Source organism: Amphiura filiformis, chromosome 8 (genome assembly GCF_039555335.1).
Source record: "Amphiura filiformis chromosome 8, Afil_fr2py, whole genome shotgun sequence".
Classification (NCBI taxonomy): domain Eukaryota; kingdom Metazoa; phylum Echinodermata; class Ophiuroidea; order Amphilepidida; family Amphiuridae; genus Amphiura; species Amphiura filiformis.
This window is the reverse complement of record NC_092635.1, coordinates 2,019,190-2,031,700: the sequence shown is the minus strand read 5'-3', so window position 1 is coordinate 2,031,700 and position 12,511 is coordinate 2,019,190. Positions and strand designations below refer to the sequence as shown.

The 12,511-nt window shown below is 36.2% G+C and overlaps 1 protein-coding gene across 1 annotated transcript; it reads right to left on the bottom strand.

Moving 5' to 3' along the window:
• Positions 1-635: 635 nt before the first annotated feature.
• On the bottom strand, positions 636-12,217 carry LOC140158500 (uncharacterized). Its single transcript, XM_072181600.1, has 11 exons — positions 12,112-12,217; positions 10,190-10,453; positions 9,557-9,705; positions 7,731-7,845; positions 7,074-7,410; positions 6,523-6,655; positions 5,699-5,832; positions 4,745-5,011; positions 3,992-4,118; positions 1,420-1,553; positions 636-964 (listed from the first exon to the last, which is right to left on the bottom strand). Exons 2-11 carry the CDS (start codon positions 10,406-10,408, stop codon positions 636-638), a joined length of 1,944 nt encoding a protein of 647 aa, XP_072037701.1. The 5' UTR covers positions 10,409-10,453; positions 12,112-12,217.
• Between the last annotated feature and the right edge of the window lie 294 nt (positions 12,218-12,511).

Sequence of the window (12,511 nt, the reverse complement as noted above, 5' to 3'; positions counted from 1 at the left end):
GACATGTAATGTAAAAGCTGATATACTGTGTATTTATCATGCCATATAGAAAATGTAAAATATGTTACACAAGATTATCAGTTATGAAACATGTCGTATATCAACTCGTTTTGCAGTAGTTGTACTTGCTAAGCCCAACTTATTCATTTGGCATATGCTGTTTACAAAATTATATTATAATGGGCGGAGTTTTGTTTTTTTATTATCATAATTCTAACCATTCTATAGACGAATCCAAAGAGCCAAGTGTCAGTCAGAATTCATCCGGCCATTACTGGGGTCCGTCTACACCAAACTGGTGATGTGACTGCAGAATTAGGTGGATAAAAGCCGCTAAAAATTGATGTTATATTGTATTGCGTTGTAACTTTTCATCAGTCTTTTGTCTAGTGTAACACGGGTGATGGAATGCATCTTCAAATCCCCGCCAAGGCTGCATTATTTCACATATCAGGTGGATGGGCCCTGTCAGTGTCTGCCATTGAGGTGTAGGAATGCATGAAATTGGATGCATAATGACAGCACACCCATAATCCTCATGCATTTCAACTTGTCATCATAAAGTAGGAAAGTATGTTAGATAATTTTGGCAGGAATTCATGGGTGTTAGAAATTGTTGTTGTCAAGCCTACTCATTATTCATCAAGCTTAATTGATGAACAATAATACTGTGATCGCGACACATCTAACAGAGTCAAAGCAGGTTTCTCAAAACCGCAGGCTATAAGACGATTAACAAGCGCCCCTGCAGACTGCAATATACCACGCTTATGACATAGGATCAAAGCCCTGGCCATCTGTTCTTTCGGATCTCTCAGTTCTCGTTGTATTTGTTTGATGGTTCTGTCATCCAAGCCATTGACAAGCTGTGAGGGGATGTTCTGAACAAGGGATGGCCACTCATAGGCACGGCTCACATGGCACCAAGAACTCACATAACGCAGGATGAAGTCACTCATTCCACCTGAAAAGGGAAAACAACATAAATATTATAGTGTAAAATAACATCAATTTGGTAAAGAAGAGTTTCAAACTAGCCAATAATCTTACTTGTGAAGGATAAGTCAATGAAATTATTTTTTAACTGACTAAAAACAAGGAAAACAGCAGTATTGACAAAGTTGAAGCGCCATTCAAATACATGTAGTTAATTTCTTTACTTACTTAAGTAGAGAAATTACAGATTCATGTTAAATATCTTATTTTGTCTTAAATAGACAACTTTCGGCTTAACCACTAGCAGGCTATACTAGCACATCTATGACACTAACAAAGGTGCCAAAATCCAAATTTTGATGATTTTTACAGTCCTCTGAATGAGCAAATCACTGAATAAGCCTTTAACTTATTGCCAGTGACGTCAGGTGTATTTTCATTCCAAATAATGAGTACAATGAAGACCATGATGATATATGTTACCTTTAGATGTATCTACTGATCCCATTGCATCCACATCTTTGGCTAGACCATCCAACCCTGCTTCCTCCAATGCCTTCATCATCTCTGTGTGTGAGGCGTATTTACCCCGTGATTCTTTCCATCGAGACATCAATCTGTGTAGAATCAAGAATTTAAATTACATTATAAACAAGAATGATTTTTAATTTTTTTTTTCGCCCAATGAAGTTTGTTACTCTTCAAACAAACTGAAGTGGGTGCTTGACTAAGCAATCAGGAGGTGCAGATTCCCTCTGTACAAACTTCAAACATAACTGTGTGCCTAGTCGAGTGAAGCAAAAGAATATATAGCATTTGAAAAGAAAGTAATATCTGATGTATATACTATTACGGAAAAAAAGTCAAATAATATGTTATCTCTCTACAGATTTGTTGAAAAATTCCTAGGCAGATGTAAGAGCTTGTAAGGTCACTGATTTTCCATCGGAAACAAGTGTGCCAAACAAACCTTGCCTTCAAAAAAGCACACAAATATCTAACAAAAGAAATGTAAACTTTTAGAAAATTTAACATATTTTATTTGAGTTCTCAACACTGTTTCATGCAATTTACAAAATATATAGGGCCTATATACAAACCTGTATCCTAGTTCAGCAGCAAAGTTTCCATCATATGGGATCATCATAGGTGTTGTATCAACCTTCAATGCATCAGCCAATGTCTGCATAAAATCATGCTCTATCAGGGATGCTGCCTCTCTCAGACCTAAGGTGAATGGATATACAGTAAAGATGGAAGTTATTTGTTGTTAGTGAATTAACACAGTATAGTAGGTGTTTACTTGGTGGTAACATTTGACCAGTTTTATATTGAAATTTAATTCTTTAATATAAAGGTGTATAGACCACTTGACATGTGACGTCATTGCCCGGCAGTATGCGCACAAATTATGGCAATTTCCATTGTTATTTGCCCTGCAGTGTGCGTATGCATCGTAGTTTGCTCAGGGCACATGCATTTTAAAATGCCCACCATATTTCATATAGTACAATAAAACCATTGAACAGTCTAGCGGTTTGTTCAAGCATATCGATAGACCAGTCCCTCGCCTTTGTTGATAAACAATGATGTCAAGTGGTCTATATGTTCATCTAATAGTTCAGGAGTTGACTTTTTTAATACAAATAGTTATTTATCTCTCCATCCAAGTTTGTACCAGAAGCATTCAAAATAAACCCCCCATTTTCCCATTTTTACCCACTTTTGTTGACCTGCGAGTGCAATAATGTATTTTGTGGCAGGGCTCCTCAGAACGTCACACTAAAAATTTGTGCTATACCATTTAAATACAATATGACTGATAATTCTAGAAAGAAAAGACTACTCACGTTATCACATACTAGTTCTTCATCCAATATATCAGCATTGGGAGTCATTCCATTTGAGTCCATGATCTCCATCAATGCCTCAAAAGAAGCTCCCTTTGTTTCTCTCCATTTCACCATTGCATTCAGAAGAAATAGTCTCTTGTTGAAATCCTGGCCGTGTTCCTTAGTGATTTGCTCAATGTCGCCTGCTGATAGTCCAAGTTTGTGCACAAGACTAATTATCTTTTTTTCGACCTACATCTTTGGTTATTATTCTCAAGATGACCACTGCAAAGAATTTGGTAAATGTAATATGGTAAAATCATTATAAAGTTATTATGTGCAATTAAAAAAAAAAAATTAGGTTGGCCTATGAGGTGTTTGGTGTATGTTAAGGGAGATGTCTTATGCATGCATGCATGTGTTACTTGTGTAAGCCTTTTCATATGACCAGTGCCATTATGTGCAGTGTATTATATTCAAAATCATTTTGTGAGATGATGCAGTACCAGGAAAGTGAACACTAGCATCATGTTTGTTTGTATTCTTGAAATGAAGTGAAAAGTAATTTTTAATTGAGTTGGCATGTTCAATGCCATAAATGCATGACACCGGTAGGGTGTGTCGAGGTGCATGTAGGGGTGTGTATGTGTGGGGATATATATAGCTGTGGGTGTGGAGGGAGTGGCGGAAGGGAGTGTGTGAGGCGTATTTACCCCGTGATTCTTTCCATCGAGACATCAATCTGTGTAGAATCAAGAATTTAAATTACATTATAAACAAGAATGATTTTTAATTTGTTGTTGCGCCCAATGAAGTTTGTTACTCTTCAAACAAACTGAAGTGGGTGCTTGACTAAGCAATCAGGAGGTGCAGATTCCCTCTGTACAAACTTCAAACATAACTGTGTGCCTAGTCGAGTGAAGCAAAAGAATATATAGCATTTGAAAAGAAAGTAATATCTGATGTATATACTATTACGGAAAAAAGTCAAATAATATGTTATCTCTCTACAGATTTGTTGAAAAATTCCTAGGCAGATGTAAGAGCTTGTAAGGTCACTGATTTTCCATCGGAAACAAGTGTGCCAAACAAACCTTGCCTTCAAAAAGCACACAAATATCTAACAAAAGAAATGTAAACTTTTAGAAAATTTAACATATTTTATTTGAGTTCTCAACACTGTTTCATGCAATTTACAAAATATATAGGGCCTATATACAAACCTGTATCCTAGTTCAGCAGCAAAGTTTCCATCATATGGGATCATCATAGGTGTTGTATCAACCTTCAATGCATCAGCCAATGTCTGCATAAAATCATGCTCTATCAGGGATGCTGCCTCTCTCAGACCTAAGGTGAATGGATATACAGTAAAGATGGAAGTTATTTGTTGTTAGTGAATTAACACAGTATAGTAGGTGTTTACTTGGTGGTAACATTTGACCAGTTTTATATTGAAATTTAATTCTTTAATATAAAGGTGTATAGACCACTTGACATGTGACGTCATTGCCCGGCAGTATGCGCACAAATTATGGCAATTTCCATTGTTATTTGCCCTGCAGTGTGCGTGTTATGCATCGTAGTTTGCTCAGGGCACATGCATTTTAAAATGCCCACCATATTTCATATAGTACAATAAAACCATTGAACAGTCTAGCGGTTTGTTCAAGCATATCGATAGACCAGTCCCTCGCCTTTGTTGATAAACAATGATGTCAAGTGGTCTATATGTTCATCTAATAGTTCAGGAGTTGACTTTTTTAATACAAATAGTTATTTATCTCTCCATCCAAGTTTGTACCAGAAGCATTCAAAATAAACCCCCCATTTCCCCATTTTTACCCACTTTTGTTGACCTGCGAGTGCAATAATGTATTTTGTGGCAGGGCTCCTCAGAACGTCACACTAAAAATTTGTGCTATACCATTTAAATACAATATGACTGATAATTCTAGAAAGAAAAGACTACTCACGTTTATCACATACTAGTTCTTCATCCAATATATCAGCATTGGGAGTCATTCCATTTGAGTCCATGATCTCCATCAATGCCTCAAAAGAAGCTCCCTTTGTTTCTCTCCATTTCACCATTGCATTCAGAAGAAATAGTCTCTTGTTGAAATCCTGGCCGTGTTCCTTAGTGATTTGCTCAATGTCGTCTGCTGATAGTCCAAGTTTGTGCACAAGACTAATTATCTTTTTTCGACCTACATCTTTGGTTATTATTCTCAAGATGACCACTGCAAAGAATTTGGTAAATGTAATATGGTAAAATCATTATAAAGTTATTATGTGCAATTAAAAAAAAAAAATTAGGTTGGCCTATGAGGTGTTTGGTGTATGTTAAGGAGATGTCTTATGCATGCATGCATGTGTTACTTGTGTAAGCCTTTTCATATGACCAGTGCCATTATGTGCAGTGTATTATATTCAAAATCATTTTGTGAGATGATGCAGTACCAGGAAAGTGAACACTAGCATCATGTTTGTTTGTATTCTTGAAATGAAGTGAAAAGTAATTTTAATTGAGTTGGCATGTTCAATGCCATAAATGCATGACACCGGTAGGGTGTGTCGAGGTGCATGTAGGGGTGTGTATGTGTGGGGATATATATAGCTGTGGGTGTGGAGGGAGTGGCGGAAGGGAGTAATTAGTGTAGAAGTATATCTGTGTAAACTTGTGAATTGTCAAATTCGACACCCAACTGCTATATGCTCATTCAGGAAATGATGCTGTGTGAGGAAAACTAACACTAGCATTATTTTTGGTTGTGTTGCTGTATACCTAACATATTATGCATAATATTAATTAATAGAGGTGTAATAAAATCTTGGAAGAAAAAAACAGATTATATAACTATATAACAATGAAGTTGAAATTTACTAAACTTTCGCGAAACCAATTGTGTTTTGTACTTTTTACCTACCATCTCTTGCAGCAACAGAAGTAATGGCTGATACTTGTTCTGCACCTGCTTCCATTCCACAATTCCTCATAGCACTCAGTAGTCTACTATGACAAGCTCGTTTGGTTAGCTTCTCGTGTGAGTCTTCTCGCCATCTGAGATTAATTCAATCAAATTAAGCATTCAAAATAAGGGATATAAAAAAATTTGTTTGTTTTGCACTGTACGTATGTTTCTGCCCAATGCTTCCTACTTCTTGCAAGAATTCTTTTTCAAATTGACCATATTCAATAAAAGCTAGTCAGTAAAAGCTTTATAGAAAGATGGTAATAAACAGTTGTTCATGTTGTCAAGTCGACCGAAGCAATTTGGTTGAAATGCATTATATATTTTATCTTAGCTAAGCTCTGAAATGCATCTCAAATACATCTCAAATCTCAATACCATCTCATTGGCTTAGGAAGATTTTCAACCATTTGGGGGGGCTGAAAATTGAAAAATCTTTGGTAGGCCACCCTGGGGGTGCCCAAGTCACAAACTTTTGCAAAACATAGGTCACAAACACCCATTTCCCCTCTATTTGATCACAATTTTTTAACTTCACCTGGGATTATTGGGTGGGGGGGGGGGCTGAAAGGTATTCAAGCCCCCGCACCAAAATTATTGAGGGGGCTGAGCTCCCTCTCCCCCTCGGTTCCTAAGCCTATGCATCTCAAAAAAACACTGACACAGATTAGCTCTAAAATACATGAATACATGATCTCAAAAAAGCTGAAAAGGTATAATTTGATACTCTTTCTGTTGTTACAATATTTGCTTGTCTTATCCCTGGGTCTTTGTCTTACCTCCAGAGTATCTGATATTTGAATTCTGTCAGCTCTTCTTCATACAATGTCTTCACATTGTCTTGTTCAACTCCAAGTACGTCAGCTAGAGGTTTTACGTCAGCTGGAAGGCCTTTTGCAACCATCCGTAATCCTTGATTGGGAAAAATGAGTTGAAAAAGAACAAATAAATAAGACCCTATAATTGCATATTCATACATAGTGGTAATAAAATGAAAGTAATTTAAATTAAACTTCAACACTACTTGTTTATTTTCGCTTATACCGGGAGCGCTTTCGAGGAACTTCCTCGTCATCAGCCAATGTTGTTAGCTCTGATGAGGAAGTTCGTTCCTCGAAAGCGCTCCTGGTAAGCGAAAATAAACAAGTATAGTGTTGAAGTGTAATTAAAATTACTTTCAAATAAGACCCTGTATGGTTAATTAATGGTAGGGCCTAATGCTGGGTATTACATGATTAAGAAAAATGCTATGCCCTTTCTTACAATTTTTAATATACTATATGCTTTCTTTACATATTAGGGAATTATCACACAAACATGCATAACTTACTTTTGTCTGTCAACAGATTTCTATTCAGCGTGCCAGCAGCTGCAATCATCTTAACCCCTTTAAACGCGTCAATGAGCTGGCTAAACGTAGCCCCATCTTCTTGACTCTTTTTCCATTTCTCCAGTAAATAATATCTCTGTTCATCAAAATCCCTTTGATGTGGAAGTAAAGCTAGATTGAGGACTTCAGTCTCTGTGAGTCCATAGAGATGCATGGCTAGCGGGATGACATATTCTTTGGAGATGTCTTTGGATATGGTGCGTAGTACGATGTCTTTCTCGAGTTCTTCATCAGTAAACTCATCTTGGACTTCTGTTGGAACTGGGTCTTCTTTATCCTATATAGATTGTGGATAGAGAAACCAAATGGTTTTAATATACTTGTGCCTTAAAACAATGAATGATGATTTGGTCATGTATCTTGGTGACTCGCTGACATTCTACATTTAGTCAATAGTTCTTAAAAAATAACTGATCAACGGATCCAAAGAGAGAGATAGAGAAAGGGGAGAAAGCAAGAACATGAAGAAAGAGAGAGAGCCTAAATGAGAGAAAAAAACAAGTGGAGTGTAGAGAGATGAGGGAGGGGGGGGAAGAAAGGGAGAGAGAAAGATGCGAAAGACAGAGTCAAAGTATAGAGGGGGAGTTTTTCACATACCTTTGGCAATGTTATAGCAGATGTTGATACTATTTTCCCTAGCACACTTTCCAGATTATTAAGAGCAACCTGTCTTCCACTGCCTCTGTTCACTGTCCCGGCATGTACGGTTAACCTATAACAGCACATATTCAAGCAAACGATATTTAATTAAAATATTGTCTGTAAACTATAAAAGAACAAAATGCTTAATAACAATATAAAAAGGCAAAAATCCCAAATAGTCGCCATGGTCCCCCAAAGACCCTTAATGTGTTTGTATTAAATGCGAGGTTTTTTGTTTTTTCTTTCGAAGATTATTACAGCTGTATACATGGTATAGGCCTAATCTCCGTGGATCTTTGGCATTATAGGTCGTCCATTTTAATCAGAGGATCCTTGCATGCCGCGGTGTTCTATGAATTCCGTCCTTCAACCAATTTTATGTGTAAGGCTTTTTCTACGTTGGTCAGAGCATGGACGTACTAATAAACTGAGTTTTACTAGTACTATTATATGCACACATCACAAAAAGTAAATGCCCCCTCTTTTTACATTACATTACATTACATACAACATGTACAAGGCATTTATAGGGCGCCATTTCATAAAGACCACGGCGCCAAGATGGAACACAAAATATTTGAAAGGCAAAATAAAACAGCAAAACTGAAACAAAGCCACCAGATTATTGTGGGAACAGGAAGGTTTTGAGACCTTTCTTGAAACTTGGCAGAGAAGCAGCAGTACGGAGTTCAGATGGAAGTGAGTTCCAGAGTGCAGGTGCGGTGAGAGAAAAACTCTTGTCGAAAGCTGATTGCAGGCCTTTAGGGTTGAATTTTGGTACAGAAAGACGTGTAGTGTCTGTTGCAGAACGCAAGCCGAGACGAGTTTGGTTGTACAATGAAATTGATTCAATGAGATAATTTGGTCCATATCCATGCAGACATTTGAACACATAGAGCATGATCTTGGGGTAAAAGGACAAATAACTGGGCAATACTGGTCAAGGGTATACACTAAATGCAACATTTTCAACGAGAGTAAGTGTAAATAACCATGCATGAGTGTAAGTTTGGAATCTGTATCTTCTTCATTCACATGCCCGACATAGCAACATTTAGGTCTAAACCCAGAGAGCAAAACCATTAAGGTACCAGTAATGTTCATCCCCGTGTATCCTAAGCCAAATATATGTCAAAATCAAAACCAGCAGCCAATACCTGTACCCTTAGCTCTGATTTAAGACCTCGTTTTTTGAATTGCAGCAACGGTGATCGAAAACCCAGCAAAGGAACGAAAAATATATATGGCATATTTAAAGAGCAATCTTGCAATGCAACACTACCAAACATATAAGCCTATATTTCAGCAAGACATGAATCCAACAAGTGCATAACACAGAGAACCACGAAAGATATACGCGTGGAACACCCGGGCACTGGAAAAACTACATTGATATCAGGATTGTCGCGTAGCACATTTTGGTTGATGCGATTTTTAGCATGCAGAAGTTTCGCATCGTTCATTTTCCGGTGTCAAATTTATCTTTTTATATAGTTGAATAATTGTAGCAATTTGAGTGGTTGGTATATAGAATCTAGACTGAATATAAATCCTGAGCAGAACAGGTATGTTGCCAGTTACATGTATAGATATTGTTGTAGGCCTATTACTATGCCTACCCTCTCAAAACTTAAATAGGTGCATGATACAGGCAAACACGCGTGTTTATAGGATCCTCTTTGTTGGTGATGATGTCATCATTTACACCCATGATACGTAAGACAATACTACTTTTGTGAGTAAATACTAGATGGTCCCTTATACAGAGAGAATGATTTTACCTTTGTAGCATGACTTTGCCTTCATATTGTGGCTGAAATCGTCCCCGATAGACTCCCTTGATGAAGAAATCTTTCCTATTCGTTCTATTGCGTAGATACATCAACATAAATCTGTCATGATGATAACTGTGGTCGCCAAAGGTGTTCATCTGTTGGATAAAACGGCAAAATTGAACATAGGAGGTTGGTAATTTACCGATAAATACCCTTTTTTGACTCGTAATCCAGTACGGTATATAGGGAATGCAGGTAAATGAAGACGAACAAAATGGGTTTAGAACAAATGACCCGAGACATCAATGTTTTTAAAACGTTATAAACGTGGTTTGGTTTTGGTCAAAACGTTTTAGTGACATTTACTACATGTCGGCATTATGAAGGTCATGAAAACTGTTTATGAAAAAACACTACAACAACATTTTGGAAAATATTTTGTCAACACTAAATAGCATTGCCTATGTTAGAATGTTTACATCTGCATTAGTTTTTAAAAATGTTTTCTGAATATTATTGAAACGTTTTATACCCTAATCCGACAGTTAAGCGTATTCTGTAAAACGTTTTGTGTTTGGTGGGGGTAATTCATACTAGTTTTTACACCTGATCTAAATAATCAATCCTTGGTTGTGTTACCTTAAGATCTCCAGCAATTCTGATGTGGAATGCCTCCCCGGTGATCGCTTTAAATGTTTCACCCTGCACTACGTCACATAACTCATAGCCATTCTCTGTCATATATTCATTGTGATCTTCAAAGTCATCATCTTTGATGATGTATGCCACCATCTCCACAGGTTCATCAGTGCGCTGATGCACAGCAAAACGCACCACGTCTTTCTTTGCTGCTGGCATTGTGGAAGATGCCTTCAATGGAAACTTTTTTAGGAACAGGAGGATCTGTAAGAACATGAAGAAATGTAATCAAATTTTAATGTCTTATTAATTCCAGAATAGGCCTATTTAAGGGTTGAAAAATACCCTTCCTCAAAAAAAAAATAACAACAACAACAACAACAACAACAAAATATTTGGTTGCATATCTCCACGCACATTTTGACGAATTGAAAAAATAAACCTGTGAACCAATACGAAAGAACCAATAATTATGATTTCTGCATTTTCATTGAACATAGAAAGTTTAAGAAGCTGGATGTTGAAAAGTGCAACTTTTTCTGAAAACGTACTTTTTAGACAATTTGATATTTTTTGGGGCAAAAATAAAAACTATTTTGAAAAGGGACAACTTTGAGTGAATATAGTCTAATGTCCCCTCTTTTGATAGGTTTTAATTTGTTCTTAATCGTTGAAATGTGCTTGAAGTTATGCAACAAAATTGTAGTAAAAAAACTATTTTGTATGATGTTGCTACATTGCAGCCATAAATGTATGATTTCTGTCGAATTTTAATTTGCTTTTATTTGCATAAAATTATTACATTCTATCAGTAACAACTGTCAAGAAGGTTTTCTGATCATTTGAAGCCGAAATAATTTGGTAATCTGAAAGAAACGGCCACTTTGCTGCTATGGAGCCGGGTATGGAGCAAGGCTAGGCCTATATGGCAGAATTGACGAATAAAACCGGCGATCTCCGATTCTAATTTTTTTTTAAACCTAAAATTATACAGGCTTAGTCTTTCACGGGTAGGGTATTACAATTATGTAGAAATTTGAAAATCACACATTAATACTTTAAGTTAAGCATCATAATTATTGTATGACTTTTTTAGAGCTCCACAGGGGTCAACCCTTAAAAATGCTTCGGTTTTAACCAAAATGGTCTCAGATTGTTCGCCTTGCAAAAACCATTCAAATTAGAATACTTTGCCCCATCTTTCTATAGGATGTATCGTTCGTTACATAGGTATACATTAACAATACTTTTAATTTGGAAGCAAATGATTCATATTTTTAATGCTGTTCTCCCGTCATATGCATTAAATTTCTGGCAAAAATATTTAGGCTAAGAAAAGCTACAAATAAAATGTCACATGCAGATCGGATCGTAATTTCTGAAACATCCTTCAACTTATGTAGGCCTATTTATGATCACTTGGTGTATTTGTTAATCGTCAAGAAATAGAATTTTCATTTGTATGATAAAGTTATAATAATAAATACACACACAAATAGTAGTCATGTCATGTGGTCCATGTATTCGCCAAACCCGGAAGTGGGATAACTTATTGAGCGTCTGGTTGCCAAGGTGGTTGCTATGCACTTAGACCTACCGGGATTCTCCGTGTAAACTCTATTTTCGAACGTGTATTTATGAGTATTAATGATGTTACTTATGAAGCCCATTGTATAACGGAATATTTTGATAAAATTATGTGAAAATAAATACTTTGCTCATATAGGTCTACTTAAATAATTAGTTTAATAAACATTCATTGGCGTCTTACAATCGTAAATCGTCCTTTCATACCCATGATACACATGTGCAAAATGTCAAAATATAAGATATCCATACAAAAATAAAACACTTGCACGGATGTCTTTATGACATATTCTGATAATTTCAGTGAACTATATAACAATTTAAAAGAAACTTACCTCCTATATTTTAAAAAATTAACAAAATCTTCAAAGATTTGTCTATGTTTCCATGAGTGATCAATGTCGGAGCACCACCAATATGCACGCTGAGACCTGAGACTATACTGGTAACTGACTGAGAACAATATAGCTTTGTTCATACAGCGGCAAAATTCTCTATTGATTTTCTTGTATTTATTGATGTCGAAACCATGTTAGTAAACAAGGCCAGATTATTATAATAACATCACGAATGAAAGACTAATGTAAAGAATGAAGTTTGGTATCAGTACTGTTCATATTTGATTTATTAAGTCTAATTATTTTCGAAATGCACATCAAGGTTTGTCGGTTGACTAAATTTTCATTGTGCACGACTCGCAATCGCAACAAAAAAACAAAAACAAAACAAAAACAA